Below are 17,902 nucleotides of genomic sequence, written 5' to 3'. Positions count from 1 at the left end.
TCATTATCTCGTCTCAGTATCAAATTAATGAACACAAGAGCTTTAGTCAGGAAACGGTGGTGTGCCGGACAATGCCCTGCAAGAGGTTTGACAATGTTTTGGTGATCTTAAGAGAAGTTTTAATTAGATTTTAGTGAATTGCATATTACACCTGGAGGCAGAAATGTGACTGCAAGTGTTTTGTGGCTTATGCAGCCTGGGAATGCATTATTTAGGTAGAGCGAGTTGAAAAGATGATATCGAAAAGATAGATTTGCACATAGAGGGAATAGCATTTGTGCGCATTCTGTTTAGCAGCACATCTCAAACTGAATCAGATTCGATGCAGAGAATCTGTGAGCAGACCTGTTTTAGGTCTGGTCAGTCTCTAACAGGTTTTCTTCCAGGACTGTTTTGTATTTAGATGCCTCCGTCTTCCTACCAACCCTGACCGTTTTCCGTGTATTTGTTAAAAAAAGAAACCTCACACTGCCATCGTCTTGTTTCACCATGGGGATGGTGTATGATGGATGATGTACAGCGACGCAACACAAAGCATTTTGCACTGCATGATGCCATGCATGCAAGAAAGCAGAGTACACATGTGCCCACGTTGTTCTGGTTGTTTGGGTTTCTTTGTGCCTCTGTAAAGTGTTTTTCTTTCCTCTGAGAATTGGCTTCACTACGAAAAGAGTAAATGCCCCTTGGTAAAAAAAACACAAAAAAAAAAAAACTTTTAAAGGAAACGTTGAAAGCAGAATTAGCCGTTTTGAATTTTTCTTTTAGCAGAACCACAGGGACCTTTTACGATCACTTCCAAGGGTCATTTTGTACTTTAATTTAAAAGTAAAAGTGATTTCTTGATTTTTTTTCTTCTTCTTTTCTTTGTCAGAACAAATAAAAGTAAATACAACATATATATGTGTACACAGAATAATCTCTGTTCCTCTCCTGTAAATGGACATAAATGAGTGTGGTATCAAAGCAGATGAACTGTCCCATCTAGTGGTGAATTGGGAAAATAAATGACTCATGAACAATCTGAGAGTCGACTCTGCAGTGTGAAGTGATCTGACAAATTTCCCGACTAATTGCTTTGAATACAACATTTACTTTGATCAATAAAACAAGCTGCTTCACAAATGATAGCAGAATTGTGAAGATTATGAAGCAATATTTGCAGGCATTTACAGTTTTTTTTGTTTTTTTTTAAACATTCTCACCAACGTTAGATTTTTCTTTTTCTCCATCAAAGTCCTTTGCCACTATTGGGTGGAGCATATTTTCACGTAACCCCTGACAGATTTATTAAGTCTGCATGCTGACACCCCTCAGGCTTGTTACACCACTTTTAATTTGTGCCTTTTCTTTTCTTCAGGTCCTGTCATCTACCTCAATAAAACAACCACCTGAAAGTTTAGGTCGGAATATTTTGTAGGAGATCCAAATGTGTGCTGCAGAGAAAATGACAGATGAATGTGAAATGTGATGAGTGCAAGGTTTTGTCACACATATGGCGTCCTGACGCAGCAGAATTAGCCGCACCACTGCATGTGTTAAAATATCAACACATTTTCTGCATCAACAAAACATCTGTTGTTGATTGTTACCATGTAATTTTTTAGGAACCCTTTTTCATAGTGCAATTCTAAAAACAAAAACAAAAAAAACTAAATACACTTCAGTACCAAGAATCCAGATGCTGACTTCCTATGCTGTTACGTAAGCATTTAATTCCAGGTGTTTTGTAGGTGTAGAAGTCAGCTGAATACTGAAACTCATATAAAGAGCCAGCTGCATTTCAAACACACTCATAATATGAATATATTCATGTCCAAATTCCCAAAAACAATGTTACTTATGTGAGGGTTAGTGATTTAGAGTGAATGCCGCAGGAAGGTCATGGGAAATGTCCCAGAAAATACACCTGTGTGAAATAAACTCCTGGCTCGCTGCCATTGGTCCATCTACGGCCTCAGCAGGCCGCCGCAGACCAATTGGAGAGTGTGCTGCTGTGTTCGGAGAGAGAGCTGCCTGAGGTGGAAAGTTTAAAAGAGAGTGTGTGCGTCTCGCCGTCCCTCAGCTGAAGCATCAATCAACATGATCCCCATTGTGCTGGCCTCAGTGCTCATTGCTGGCGGTAAGAACATCTGGAATATTCTATTTCTGTGGTTAATTGTTTCTCTGTGTTGCATTTGCTCGTTAGCACATAGTGAGCCGGTCCTTTGTGATTCTTTGGTGAGGAGAGAAATGTTGCACTCTGCTTCAGAATATATTTAAATATATATGTGTGTGTGTGCGTGGGTGGGGGTGTGTGGGTGTGTGTGTGTGTGGGGGTGGGGGGTGCGTGTGTGTGTGCGTGTTTGTGGGTTTTATACCTGCTCCTTTTCCTTTCAGCCCTTGGGTGCGGCACCCCTCCCATTGAGCCCCTGACTTCCCGTGTGGTAAATGGAGTGGATGCCAAGCCCCACAGCTGGCCCTGGCAGGTATGCTGATGTGCACACATCTGTCTGTGTTTTTATGTTCACTTTGATGACCCTCCGGGTTCAGCATCTGGCTATCGGATGACAAACCAAGTGGCCGTTGAAAATCCTGCAATTAAGCAGCGCTTTTTTTTTTTTTAAGTGTTAAATCAGGAAACCACACCATCCGTCTGAAGAAGGACAGCCCACTTCTGTGTTTATTGTTTTTCCTCCTGTCCCTTTTTTAGATCTCTCTGCAGTACGAAAGGGACGGTGAGTGGAGGCACACTTGTGGAGGATCTCTGATTGCTGCCAACTGGGTCATGACTGCTGCACATTGCATCAAGTATGAGAAGCTGAGGCACATAAAAGACATGAACTCAGGAACACAACCATCATTTCATGGCAAATTCTGTATTTATTTTATTCTATGCAGTGCTGCTTGCTTATTTGCATTGCCAAAGGCTTAATTTTCCAACCAAGAAAAAAAAAAAGAAAGGAGAAATATTTTGGAAGTTGTAATGGCAAACTCAACTCATCATCAAAGTTTATTTATCTTATCCTCCACACAAAAGCACAATCAGACCAAATTAATCAAATCATTCAACTGTTTAATAAACCCTCTGTCTGGTTTGCCTTGGGCCTCAACAGTCTGTTTTCTCTCGCAGTACTGAGTTCTCCTACAGGGTGTTTGTGGGCAAACACAACCTGGTCGAAGAAGATCCTGGCTCCAAGGCCATCCTGCCCGAGAAGATCATCGTCCACGAGAAGTGGAACCCCATCTTTGTAGCCTTTGGGTAAGAAAAACGGAGACAGCAAATAAGATTCTCTCTACATAAACATCAATTAGGTATATTCACATATTGCAATGTCTTCTTGTAACTATGGTGTCTGAGCTACTGAATCTCTCATACATGTATGAAGCTTTGAGTAGTGCTTTTGTTTAACAACTAAAAGACACTTACCTGATATAATTTCCAAAGCTCTTGAGGTTATCCCACTTTAAGCAAATCTAGAGCTGCTGTTTGCTGTCTTTACAAAAGCAGCAGCTTTTTATTTGCTGTTCTGGGATGGAGTTTCGAGTATTCCATTGATAACATAAAGCAAACATACTCAGAATACCTTTCTTTATCTATTTTCTTCATTCCAGTTGGTGACGTAGCTCGAGCATATTGCTGAAAATTTAGATTTAGCTGGAGATGAGAGGACCAAATAAACTAACCGGTCAGTTAGTTAATGTGTTTACAAGAAACTAGATTCCAAAAGTTAATTGATTTCATAAGAATGTAAACACACAAATATTTTCATTGACAACTATGGATAAGATGTGTTGTTTATTGGCTTTGACTACCTTACAATTCAAAAACTAAGCTTGCTAGCAAGCTTGGCATTATAAGCTGGTTAGCATAACATGCTAGTCAAATTCTAATAAACTTTTAAAGTGGTATGAAACAAACCATTTCTCAGCAAGTGCCTAAGATTAGAACAGGGTTCAACATCAACATCGGTGCTTCTGGTAAAGTAATTAAATCTGGATACAAACGAAAACTTCTTATGTTTTGAAAAGTTGCTCCATTGATTAATTGATAAAACATTTAATATTAACATGTTAGCCTTGATGTTCTCTGCTGAACATCACACACTACCTTTATGGACCACACTCGAGAGAACCAACATCTTCAGTAAGATTTAAATCAAAAGGTTTGATTAGCACTTGGAAAGTAATTCATGGATGCACTGACTTCCTCGCCTTGTTTTTCAGTATCTTAGGTTGGGGAAGTCAATCCTCCCTAAGCCTTCGTCTCTCTGTCTGTCTTCCTTGCAGTAATGACATTGCCCTGATTAAGCTGTCCGAGCCAGTGACTCTGAGTGATCAGGTGCAGCTAGGGTGCATCCCCGCTCCTGGCACTCTGCTGACCAACCTCTACCCCTGCTACATCACCGGCTGGGGCAGAGTGTACAGTAAGTTCTCCCTCTGTTTACGTTTCGGCTGCATTCCTCCTCGTATCATTTCCATTAGCACGTTTGGCCAGTGTTTAGCCACAGTGGCAGTATTCATAAACGGTTAGGGTTAGCCGGAGCTATTTGGGAAGTTGGGAAGAAAATTACCTGCATAAGATTTGAGCTGAAACTTTTCAGCAGGGGGATTACTTCTAAATTGAAAATTTGGGTCAGACTGTGAGTTTGGCTCTCGGGGAGCTCCTGTAAAGCAGCTTTGACAGCCAGCGAGTTTATGTGTATGACGGTAATAGACTGCCTGTGTGTTTTAGCCGGAGGCCCCATTGCTGATAAGCTGCAGCAGGCTTTGATGCCTGTGGCTGACCACGCCACCTGCTCCCAGTCTGACTGGTGGGGCATCGCTGTTCGGACCAGCATGGTGTGCGCCGGTGGGGATGGAATTGTTGCTGGATGCAACGTAAGTCTGCTGCACTGTTTGAGAATGCACATGAGGAGGAAGATGATTATTTTAGCACTTATGTGTTTTGAGTTGCTTTGTTTATTCCTTCAAAAAGCCTGATCGGTGATTAGACAAGCTGTTTTTGAAGCCATGCAAAAAAAAAGATAATAATAAACCTACAAAGTGATCCCACTGAAATGAATCAGAATAATTTTCGCCTCAAAGTAATTTTTTGTGGCGTGACGCCAAGAATCAACAAATGCTGTTCTTGTGTCCACGTGTCCTGCAGCATTCTTCATGAATCAATGATTTTGATAGTGATTTTCCCTGTTTTCTTTTTCTTTCTTTCTTTCCTTCCTTCTTTCTTTCTCTCTTTCTTTCTTTCTTTCTTTTTTCTTTATTTCTGGTCGATCTTCTGGTAGTTCCTTCAGTTGAATAAAACATAGACCCTCTTTCTGAATCTCCTTGCTCAGGGTGACTCTGGTGGCCCTCTGAATTGTAAGAACGCCGAAGGTGTTTGGGAGATCCATGGCATTGCCAGCTTTGTGTCTGGCCTCGGCTGCAACTACGTGAAGAAACCCACCGTCTTCACCAGAGTCTCTGCTTTCAACAGCTGGATTGACCAGGTATAAAAGATGGCTGATGTAGGCATAAAACTACATTAGAATTTATGCTGGTATTTCTTGGAAAACTGTAAAAAGCGTTGATAAAATGTATTTTTTAAAAAGAGGTATGTTTTCCTCTGCATTCAGTCTGAGCCCCAAAATCAAACTTACCAATCATCAGTTGTCTTCTTCAGTACAACAGTTCCATTAAATTGTAATAAAAAAACATAATTGTTGCATTGTATCAAATATTATATTATACAATAAATTACCAATCTTTTTTTTTTTTTCCTTCTGTAACAGTATCTTATACCATAATTGCGAATCTCAAGTTGCATTAGAGAAGCACAAGGAAGCGTAAAGGAATGTTTTGGGATTTTGGAAAGAAAGTTGTTGTTTTTTTTTATGTTAAACACAGTTAATATCTTACCTGCACTGAAGAGTATTTCCACTTTGCTGCACCATATTTAAAAAGATTTGGCAACGGCTGTGATCGTTGCCAAATGTGGATCAATGAAGTATGGAAATACTTAGGTAAATGGGATTTCTTGGTTTTCTATTTTTAATAAATTTGCAAAATACTCAAAAACCTTTTCCCACTTTGTTGTAATGAGGCACTTATGTGTAGAATTTTGATGGGATAGCTTAATTTAATACAGTTTGGAATAAGGTTGAAACATAACCTCACTGGAGCTTAATCCTCACTGGATATTTGATTGGGGGTCGAGGGAAAATTTAGACAAATATTTTATTTACCAGGATTTTAACTTCTTTTAATTTTTTAGCAGAATCTCACTTGAACAGGATCTGAACAACCCTTGTAATGTTCTATGTTTTTGTCTGTGTTTTTGCAGGTGATGCTGAATAATTAAAGACGATATATCAATAAAAGTCCCCCAAATATGCAGCTGTCTTAAGTGTGTTGTTTGGTGTAAAGTACATTTAGTAATTGCAAATGCATATCCAATAAGGCCTAATGCATATTCAGGCATTTATTCCTTAGACTTATTATATGCATTCATATTAAATTAAATGAGCAGCAACATGTTCTGGCTTCTTAGAAGCTGAAACAGTATCAAGAACTGCCCAGCAGGTGTCCTCACAAACTCATGATTGCTTCTGACAGCGTCTCCAATCTGAATTTTGTGCATAATAACCAATGTTTCTGCATGGAAAAACAGAACCAGGAAACAAATGTGACTCCCATAATTATTATTATTTTTAAATTTTTTAACAGTATTAAAAAAATGAAACCCGAGATTCAAATTAAACTGTCAGATGAGATGCCAAGTAATGCTGAGTTGAATAAGACTGTGAGCATCAAAAAAGGAGTAGGAGATACACATCTAATAATCATGCGTGAAACTGACCTGCTTTGCCTCCGTACCCTCTCCCATCCCCACAGCCAGGGTGCAAGGTTTATGAAAACCATAATATTCTACTGCCGAGGAGAATATTTCCTCATGACGTCTGCAATCTAAAAATGCAGAAGCCAGATATGACAAGGTTGTGATTAACATTTCTATCTTTTCTTACTTTTTATCTCTTCCCATATCAATGCTATAATGAGATGTGGAGGAAAGAGTAAGTGGGGTGAAGACTGGAAAAGAAATAAAACTGCCTCTCTGCTTTCTTTTCGCTCTCTCGCTCTCTCTCTCTGTCTCTCGCTCACTCTCGCTGTGATATATTCTGTGAAAATGCACACAGGAACACTTTAAATGTACTGGAAGCGTGGAAACATCTTCGCTGACATGAGATGTAGTGATCACACATGACACATCCTATTTGAGTGAGTAATAATGGCGCTGTGTGTGCGGTCCCATGCATGTGTCTTTACAGTGCAGTATATTAGGAGCAGCCTCAAGAAGATGCATGAGGGCATGCAGCCTCTCTGCATGTCCATGATAGTATATCCCCCATCTAGTGCATGAACCCACATAGTTTAGGTCAATTTATCACTTGACAGAAGGAGGATTCAGTGGAGTGTCAGCCTTTGACCATGTGATGCATATTCCATCTCCTCATGACATGTCTGACTTATATAGTTTTATTTATTTCACAAAACGGAGCGCAGTGTTTACCATTTGGTTTATTTTTACATTTTGTGACATAACACAAAGTAGCACACATATACAAAGCAGAGAGAAAATGATACATGGTTTCTCACATATTTTACAGAAAATGATCTAAAAAGTGTGGCCTGAATTTGTATTCTGCTGCTTTTATTGTGATAACCCTACATAAACCCAAAGGGGACAAGTTGTAAAAGACTTGTATGTAGCTTAATCTCAATTTAAATCCAGCTGTTCAGCTAAGACCTGGGAGATTTGTCAGAGAACATGTGAAGAGCATTATGAAGACCAAAATAATTACCTACAGGTGACCTGTAGGTGTAAGACTGTGGGGATGCTTTTCTTTGGCAGGGACAGGAAAAGTGGTTCACACACAAAGGTGGTGGTTGATGAGAAAATGAACCAAAGCTGGAAACAGGAAAGTTTTGGGAGGGAATAAACTCTTAAAGGCTGCAAAAGACTTTAAGAGTCTTTTGCAGGCGAGATCTGCCTTCAAGCAGGACAATGACAGAAAACATCTGCTAGAGCTACAGGGAAATGGTTATAATCAAAGCCTATCTATGCTTTTGAATGGGCCCATCAGAGTCCAAATCCAAAAAAGACTTTGTGACAAGAAAACAGACGATGCTGAGTTCCTTCGCAAATATGAATCTGCAAAAGGTTTTGGTCTCTAACTGTGCAAAAGTGGGATAAACGTAACAACAAATGCAGCAAAAAGTGGTCTGACAAATATTGACTCCAGAGGCTTTGGTACAAATACACACCACAACCTTCATGTATCCTTTAATCATTATTTTTGTAAATAAAAAATAAAGAAAAACATGTCATATTTCTTCTGCTTCACACTCTTGTGCTACGTTGTGTTGGTCTTGAAAAAAACATTCAAACACATAAGTTTGTGGTTGCAATGTGACAAAACGTGGAGTTTTTATTTTGGTACTTATGAAATACCCATCGTTTTGAAAATGTAATAACAGTAAATCCTTTAAACGTCATAAATTTGTTGGATTACTAGTGCTATTAATTGCAGTTAAGCAGTGAAACATGTAATTTACCGCCTTATAGCGTAATTATAGTGACAAATAATTTAATAACCTATGACAATAGGCATAAGGCACTAAGCATAACAGCCCTAAAATTATCTATGCTCATTAAACTTTGAATACAATTTATTGCAGTAACACATAACACTCTAATTTCTTGAATTTAATTAGATGTTTATAATTTCGTACTGCATTTCATTACATTTATCAGGCTTACTCGTCATCAGGCAGCTGTTAGAATGATAGCCCACTGTATTCATCTTTAATTGAAGCCATTCAGCTTTTAAAACATTATGAACATGTGGGGTATATGAGCCTCCTTGATGAATGTGCAGGACCTGTGCCCCAGTGAAGCTTCTTTCTGGTGTGAGCGCTGGGAATGATGATGAGGCCTTAAAGGAAGCTTTGTCTCTGCCTGAACTCAGGGTCATGGTACTCCCCTCTCCTTTTCCACTCACACACACACACGCACACACACACACACACGCACACACGCACACACACACACACACACACACACACACACACACACACAACCCTTTTTCAGCCTCTGTGAGGACAATTGGAGCTTGCAGCCATTTGGTCCAAATTAAACTCCTAATCTAATTTAACCCTTTCTCCAAAGTCAGCCATGAAACCATTTAACCAAAGTTAACATAAATAAATCGTACAAAATCTCCTTATTTTATGAAAACATCCAGTACCTCTCAGTGTCTGAAACTAAAACGAATCCCTACAAAGATGGATGTACGACTACACACACATACAAAGGAGCGCGGGACAGAGCTGAATTCCCCAGGGACACCCTACTGCTGTCCTGAATACTAATGAGGAAAATGGGAGGCAACAAGTGTGAAATTCCAACAGCAGCTATTCAGCTTTAGGGGCCTTGTTTTGGATGATACAAAGCAGAGCACAGGATGGAAAGTAAAGCAACTCTGTTTGGTTACGTTAAGCTGTTTAGGTTAAAAATAAAATAATTTATTTGCTCTTATTTGGGCACAATCTCAGTAAACACACACTCACTAAAAAATCTAATTTCCTATTCTCTGTTCAACATTTACAAAAAATGTTAGTTCATTTTGCTCCGCTCATGTCTGTAAATTAAATTAAATTAAAATTCTGAAATGCTTTATTAATCCCAAAGGTAAGTTAAATGTTCTTGTCTCTCATAATGTCCAAGATTCCTAAAAGAGTATTGGTGGAAAATGATGGTTGTGATTAGGTGGGATCTCCTGCGGCTTTCAGTATTACAGCAAATCTGAAGAAGCCTCTGACTGAAGACAGTCTGTTCTTGTAAGACAGTCTCAGAATAACAATGTTTTCATTTTAGAAAAAATCCTTGGTAAACTTTTTCCTTTTCTTTTTTTTTTTTTTTTTTTTACTTCTTCACTTCTGTGATCTGTGTTGCTTATTCCAGTAACATTTATGCCGCTCAGACAAAATGAATTGATTTATGACAAAATAAAATTATATTCCCATCTGAAAAGATTGTAATCTCCTTGCAAGATGTTTAAGTTTTAGTTATGTAAAAAGTTTGACGACAAATATGGACTTTAGGGTGAAACAAGGCAAAGGAAAAACGGTTATCTATCAATTGCTCGAAAGCCACTTCTTCTAAAGTAAATATTGTTCTCATAATCAGATGTATTTATTTACAAAAGGAGCAGTGCATAATAATGAAGAAACAGAAATAATTTATATGCCAGTTTGTAGACCAAAACTAATTATGTCCTTGTCCCAAATAATTCACAAGACATATAAAAAAAAAGTCTTCACATGATACAAATTCTCCAGTGACATCTTCATATGGAAGCACGCTGCACAAATTGTGACATTTACTTAGCATGATGTCAAACCAAGCATGTAAAAAAGCTGAAGCACTTTCTCAAAACGACTTGGACAAAAGTTTATATATAACTTTCTAAAACTGCGTTCTCTAATCTATCTGTTTTCCTTCTATTATTAATGTTGATAGGTTAAACTGTCACAATGACCTCTGGCGAGTCACAGAGGTGAAAGGAAAGCCCCTGATCGGATGTCCTTAGAGCGTCTGTAAATAGAAAGACAGCAGCAAGAGACTGAGGGACGGACAGAGGAGGAGAGGCGGGGGATACTGATGATGATGATGATGATGAGCCACAGTGACAGCAGCGTCTACTTCTGCCGCCTCTTTTGCGTCTGTCAGCAGTCAGGAATTAACCGAGGACGCCGCGTCAATTTGATCCGAGTGGGACAGTGAGAGACCGGCGTCATTGATCTGCTGAAGTCCTGCGAAACGGGCGCTGCGTGTCAGCGCGGGAACTTCTTTTAAGACAGAAGTTTTTGCATCGTTGTGGAGAAGGAGAAGTCCAGCGCTTGTTGGTTTGTTAGGGTTTTTGTTTTGTTTTTGTTTCTTTTTTGCTTCGGGAATATGATCTGAGCCTGGAGGTGTAGCAGCCAAATCCGTGGGGGAAAGACATCAGAGAGGACCAGCGGGTGAGCTGTGAAATGTTTGTTTTCGGTCTGAATGCGGCCGCTCATGTCGGAGGGACAAACACACAGCGACCGATTTGAAGAAATCCACTAAATAGACGATATGGAGTGCCAAAAGTGTCACTAAGTTAAAAAATAAGTCATTGAGAAATTATTTGTACCAGTCATAGTTAAACATAACCACATAAATATTTGTCAAGACTGTATGAAATATTTTAGTGTGAAATTCAATTCAATAAAAATGTCGTTATATTTCATTTTCATGTCTAATTAGTACATTAAATACTTCTTGTAACTTGTGCATCAGTATCAGATGTCACCACAGATCACTATCACACACAAACAAGAAATAACTAGCAAAATAGTGAAATAGTTGAATAGGTTTTTTAATCAAGTCTTTTAATATGATAATTAGATAAATATTGATTTTACTGATTTTAAATGCATTTCCTAATTTTTGATCATTTATAATACATTTCATGCACCATTCAACTGTGGCACTTTCAGAATGTCACGTATTTCTGCTCAACACTATATGTCAAATACCAAATATTAAAGTGATATAAATATGACTTGTAACAGCTAAAAGGTTTATTGCTTTTATGTATTCCCCTTTTTTTCAGACCCAACGAGATAATACTCTTTTTCTTTTAATCAGGTTATAGTTTGAACTGCAAACTATAAACTATGGGACTGCTGTTTTTTAGATAAAGCCAAAGCACAAGTTATACTTAATCTTATTGCTTACGGTTTCAATAAAATTCAGCTGGAATCGGCATACGTTGAATTGCATTGAGGTCCGGAACATTTATAGCCTTAGCTAATTTGCTGTGCATGTCCACAAATGGGCCGTAAACAACATAAAACAGTTTAAAAGACAATAAAACAACGTAGCTTGAAAGAGACCACAATGAGACAAGAAGCATCATGGAGCCATCGTGGTCTGGCTGCTAACAATGATAAGAAGCCTGGTCTTCTTAAAGAATCTAAAAACCTCCCAGGCTGGAATCAGCTTCAAGCCCTCAGTAAATAATTCCTCATTTTAACGGACATGAAAAGCTGCTTGACCAAAGGTACCAGTTCCTTCTGCTGGTTACTAAATTTCCACATCTCAGAGAAACCACAAAGTCACCTAAGCTTGACCCTTAAAACATTATGATATTTTACAATATTTAGTAAAGTTGTCAGAGTTCATCTTTAGCAGCTTTATTAAATAGTTTTTCTCTGAAATTGTAGCTATGATGCAAGGTCACCCACCTGCTCTTCACCCACATGTGAAAAGTCTTTGACCAGAGTCTCTGATGCTATTTAACAATCATATTAAAACCAAACCTTCCTTTGAAAATGTGTTCAATTTTGTCTTTTAAAAACAACCACCTCAATTATCATCTTCACATATCAACCCTAAGTCACATAGTTCACTGCAGGTGACACATTGATATGCACAAATACTAACCTGCTTTCCATGTGGTCACTGTGAACATGGTTTGTCTTTGCATGCAGAGCCCACTGTGCATTGTTCTGCAAACAAGCACATTGGTGCATCACATAGGCTGCATTTGCATTTGATTTTTTTTTTTTGCATGTGAACACAACAGGGCTCTATGTCAGACAGTGACACTATTCATACGCTGAGGCTAAATCTCAAGCTCTTGTTAGATTACAATGTTTTCTATTCCCAGTTTCAGACGTTCGCTGCAGCAGAGCACAGTGATTGCATAACACTGGATTCTATCTTTGTATTGACTGTGGCCTTAGGGAGAGTGTTTGCAAGTGTTGGAGGTGGTTCAGTTAAATCCTGTGATCCTTGAACCTTTAAATCAACCCCATTAACGTTGTAAACACTTCCACGTCTCTTCCACTTAACTAAGAGACTGGCACATCATTTTAGGAATGAAGAGATGCTTCAGCAACCATCAATGCTGCTAAGCATTGTTAGCTGCTGCTAACAACAGCAACAAGATGCTTAGCTAATCTTGCTAAGTTAAATTTTAGCAAATCTTTAACTTGTCAAGATCTGCTAACTCCAAATGTGCAAAGAACTCCAAAGAACTTTCCATAAACATCACAAATGCAAGACAAAAAAATTTAATCTGTTCTATTCTGCTTTGCAAAAATACTCAAGATCAGTCTGGTTGGAGGGAGAGCATTAGTGTACATCAGTTCTCAATGGATTTAGGTCCAGACCTTCCTTCTGCTTTGGCTGTAATTTTTAGCATCTTTGTCCTGCTAGAACATGAACCTACAGAGTCAACCTCACTGTCCTTTGCAGGCACTAACAGGGTTTCTTCCAGGATTGCATTATGTTAGCTCTTGGCTGCTTAGATTAAGATTGTCCCGTCAGTTTTGGTGTGAGGCCTTGTCTTCATATGTGTGGGTATTCTGTCTAGGTTTGGATAATGTGAAATTCCATTCATCCATCCATTTTCTTTCACCCTTGTCCCTAAGTGGGGTCGGGAGGGTTGCTGGTGCCCATCTCCAGCTAACGTTCCGGGTAAGAGGCGGGGTCACCCTGGACAGGTCGCCAGTCTGTCGCAGGGCAACACAGAGACACACAGGACACACAACCATGCACACACACACTCACACCTAGGGGCAATTTAGACAGAAAAATTAACCTAACAGTCATGTTTTTGGATTGTGGGAGGAAACCGGAGTACCCGGAGAAAACCCACGCATGCACAGGGAGAACATGCAAACTCCATGCAGAAAGACCCCAGGCCGGGAATTGAACCCAGAACCTTCTTGCTGCAAGGCAACAGCTCTACCAACTGCGCCACTGTGCAGCCTTAATGTGAAATTCAGATTGTTAAAATATAAATTTTTGCAACACCTAAACCTGGTAAACGTCTCCACATCTGTATTCCTGATCAGTCTGGCTTGTTAGCAGACAAACCTCTCAGGCTTTTATTGTACGGCTAGATTCATATTGAGACTAAATTACACACGTGGGCTCTTTTTGCTAACCATGACAGAAAAGAAGTCTGAATACAAACACATGCAATAGGATTTTTATTTCTAAACAAAAAAAGTGGAAATCAGTATCCTTTGCCTAACTTTTGTTTACTAAGTGAAGTCTGAGGGCAACAGGTTGAACTAGATTTGATTCAGGGGTATCAGAGTAAAGGTGGTTAAATAAAGATGCTCTCCACACATTGTATCAAACTGCACTAATTTGTGTCGGTATAGAATACATGTTAGCACTGACGTTTTGTAACGTAACAAAATGTAAGAAATGTTCACGGGGTGTGAATACTTTTGCAATGCTTCATAATAGAGCGTTATTTTTCTCGCAAGTGAAAGCTAATGAGCCTTTCAATGACTCAAACACGAGCCACGATCACTTTGGGAAGTGTGCGTCTGGCAATGGTGCTATAATTTCAGATCACAAATAACTGTGGGACTCGCCTTGTCGTGGCCCAGTGACTGCTTGAAATTAAAATGAGCGTGCAAACAGCCCTCTGTTCTAACATATTTCTCAGACTCTTTTGATTTCTCTCACCTGAACGCTAACATGAACACTGTTCCTCTTCACCTTCCTCTGTCTAACATCAGTCACATTCCTCAAACCGGCTCTAATTAACAAACCCCTCCATATTTAATGTTTTCTCAATTCTGTCAAAACACGATGTCTTTTTACACAATGTTTTTAAAAACAGGTTGCAAAACTGAGGGCAGTTTTACTGAGAGTCATGTCACTTAGTGATTATGAGGGCAATTTCCCCTCCACAATAGTGCCACCAGCATCCTGAGAGGGGACCCATCTGCTCCAAACACAGAGCAAGTTTGGGAGCTGGCAAGCAGATCAAATGCATCACTGCCACCTTCTACAGCTTAGTGATCCATCTTTATTTGGCCTGGTCATAAAATGCCTATAAAGGGAAGGATAACTTTGAAATGACTCCTCAACAGCAGGAGACGACTTGGACTGTTGCAATATTGCCACCAGTTGGGGAGAAAAAGAGGAAATCTGAGATCTCATTAGAAATGCATTAGGAGAGCAGGGAGAAAAGGCTGAGGACGAGGAGATGAGCAGGGTTTCTTTTTTCTTATCTGTTGAACTCCTAAGTAGGGAAATATTCACACTTTTAATCTGGTTGACAACCATCCCTTTTTCCCTCGGTCGTTGCATTGTTTTTTTCTCACCATTACAACTCACTTGACGATTTAATATCAGCCACAAAACGAATGTATTCCGATGTGTTTTTTCCTGAAAATTGTCATTCAGAACAACTCGTGAAGAAAAACTTCTTCATGTGTCTTCCTTACTCTCATATAAAACTGAAAGACTCTTATACATCCATATATTATGTTACATTTTATAAGTTTCTTTGGGGGTTTGTATTTGACACTGAAAGACTACCTTTCCCTCTAAAAATAAGCCTTGATAATATAACCTACTTTTACAGCCGTGAAACAAAATGTAGGTTGCTCCATATAAAAGTACCTGTTCAGAATAAAGCCCCTGCACTTCATGACTAACCCATTAAAGGGAAAGTAATCTTTACCCGAGGACTTAGCGTGAACATGTGACAGGCAGGTTTACTGTTGCCAAGCGTGTCACTTTCACCCAGTGCCTTTAAAAGTCTTCACACTTCTTCAACTTTTCCATTGCTTGCCAACCGTAAAGTTTAAAGTGTTTTCTTTGGATTTTCAGATCAACCAATGTAAGATAATGAAATAATTCATGCTTTTCAGGCATTTTATTAATATAAATTTCAATGTTAAATCCATCATTAGAAAATAGCAGGTTTCAGACATGCTAACACATGACCTTCCACATAAACCCACAAAAGGAGAGCATTAGTCAAGACGGGCCAAGGTAACAACCAGAGAGGATGCAGAGATGCACAGTTTGAGTGTCCACAACTATTTATTATTCACTTCACAAAACCGGTGTAGTGGCTAGAAGACAGCTAATATAAAAAACCTCCATAAGAAATCCCTTTCGCAGTTCGCCCAGCGAGATGAGAGGCTTAGTAATCGTGTGAAAAAATGTTTTCTGGTCAGATGAGACCAAAATTAAGCCTCATTAGCCAACTTGAAAAGTCCATAAAGGGGAAGAATAACTTTGAAATCACTCCTGAACAGCAGGAGCTGCAATATTACAATACTGCACATCTACCTGAACACGTTATTCACACAATGAAATATAAAAACAACATCATGCTGCAGGGATGCTTTTCTTCGGCAGAGCTATAAATGCCTGACAACACTGGAAGACAACCGGTTAAAAGCTGCAAAGTACGTGAAACTGGGGTGGAGACTGTTAGAAAACTTGCATTTCATTTGTTTTCTTTGAACTGATCATGGTCTTGTTTGCTCTGATGAACTTTTCTGACCAGTCTGGTAGATATATCACTATTACTTATTTGAAAAGTTTCCAATGCTGGAGGTTCTTAGTTTGGAAAGTTACTAATTTTAGACTTTCTTAACATAGATGCATTGAATAGACCCCAGGAAACAAGAAAAACTGGACCTGGCAAGGATGGAGCCAGCAGTAAGAAAAGCACTGCACTTATGAAGATTGTAGAACTCAGCACAACTTTCAGCATCATTGTTAAAGTAATTGTTAATTACGTTGCTTCCTCCTGCAGATTAGTCTTGCTTGCAAGAATTTAAAGATGCTTAGACGTCTTGGTCTCCAGTGAAAGTTTTCTCTTTTTTTTGGTTGTTGTAATATTCCAAAAGTCATTCCCTTTCTGCAGTACTACTCAGAAAGAGTGACTACTGTTACCATGCAGCCAGAGCTACAATGAACAATGCGATGTAAAACTGAACATTACAACGGCTTGGATCTAATTCCAACTGAGACCAGATTAATGCTCTCGGATCCATCCAACCTGACTGTTTTCAACAAGCGTGGGGAAAACCTTTGTTTTGGTTTGCAAGGCTGCTGGAGACTTGGAGCTGTAACTGCAGTGAATGGTGATAGCATCAATTCAGGGCTTCTGAACCTGAATGTACACAAAAACTATGGTTTACTTTACTTTACAGAAAATCCCAGTATTATATTTTGAAGTTTGTAGCTATAAAGTTGCAATATCTGGAAAAAAAAATCATCAAGTATGAGTGTTTCTGCATGGTACTGTTTGAGTTTTTATTTTTTAATTTATGGTTATTTATGAGAATTTCTTCTTTTTTTCCACTTTAGACATTACTTCCAAGGAAGATGAGCATTACTACATAATGGTTGGGCACTTCAGACTCTTCTGAAGCCTGATGTGGCCGCTGCCCGGGTCGAGCATGGAGCATGAGCTGAGTGCGGGTCTGTCTCTTTGGGCTATCCTGGCCATTGTTTGCAACTCCGTAGTGGGCCTGCTCATCCTCATCCTCTTCGTGGTCCTCTACAAAGCCTGCAAGGTGCCTTCACATCAAGACAAAATGCCAGTTTTTGCTGTCAGACTGGATCAGACAAGGGCAGAGGAGAAGTACATGCTGACTGCAGCCTGATCGAGGTCCTGAAAATGTGAACCCGATGCAAGGACAAACGTCAAGTCATGATGGTAGAGGTGGAGGAGTCTTCCCAAGCTTTTCTGTCTCCCCTCTCTCTCCATTTGTGCTACAAAAACCGTGTAACAATGCGCCATCATTCCCATCTCGCCTGTGCCATTCGGGGGAGCTCAGAGTAAGCTAACAGAGTTAAGATTTGAGGCAAGACCAAAAGCAACAACAACAAGCAAGGCCCAAATCCTCTTATCTCTGCTGTGCGTCGCTGGGACTGTCCATCTGTCAGTCAGTTTGGCTCGCTCCACACAAGCAGATCGCCATCTCCTCCTCCTCCTCTACGCCAGTCTTTTTCATCTCGTCACGCAGGACGGCGGCGAGGATGTGGAGGCGAAACAGCGAAAGTGCAATGGAGTGGAAT

At 39.5% G+C, this 17,902-nt stretch overlaps 1 protein-coding gene and 1 long non-coding RNA gene across 2 annotated transcripts; both read left to right on the top strand.

Annotated features, from left to right (window-relative positions):
• Positions 1-1,870: 1,870 nt before the first annotated feature.
• ela3l (elastase 3 like) lies at positions 1,871-6,351 on the top strand. The gene is made up of 8 exons (XM_008418959.2): positions 1,871-2,119; positions 2,377-2,465; positions 2,690-2,787; positions 3,110-3,238; positions 4,267-4,403; positions 4,712-4,857; positions 5,313-5,465; positions 6,299-6,351. The coding sequence occupies exons 1-8, from the start codon at positions 2,080-2,082 to the stop codon at positions 6,314-6,316; spliced, it is 810 nt and encodes a 269-aa protein (XP_008417181.1). The 5' UTR covers positions 1,871-2,079; the 3' UTR covers positions 6,317-6,351.
• Positions 6,352-8,798: 2,447 nt separating this feature from the next.
• On the top strand, positions 8,799-17,396 carry LOC108166547 (uncharacterized). Its single transcript, XR_001776897.2, has 2 exons — positions 8,799-11,037; positions 17,189-17,396. It is a non-coding gene; the product is annotated as an uncharacterized LOC108166547 (long non-coding RNA).
• Positions 17,397-17,902: the final 506 nt, after the last annotated feature.

This window comes from Poecilia reticulata, chromosome 9 (assembly GCF_904066995.2).
Source record: "Poecilia reticulata chromosome 9, P_reticulata-male-v2, whole genome shotgun sequence".
NCBI lineage: Eukaryota > Metazoa > Chordata > Actinopteri > Cyprinodontiformes > Poeciliidae > Poecilia > Poecilia reticulata.
Note: the sequence above shows the minus strand (reverse complement) of the source record. Positions and strands in the feature narration are given on the sequence as shown.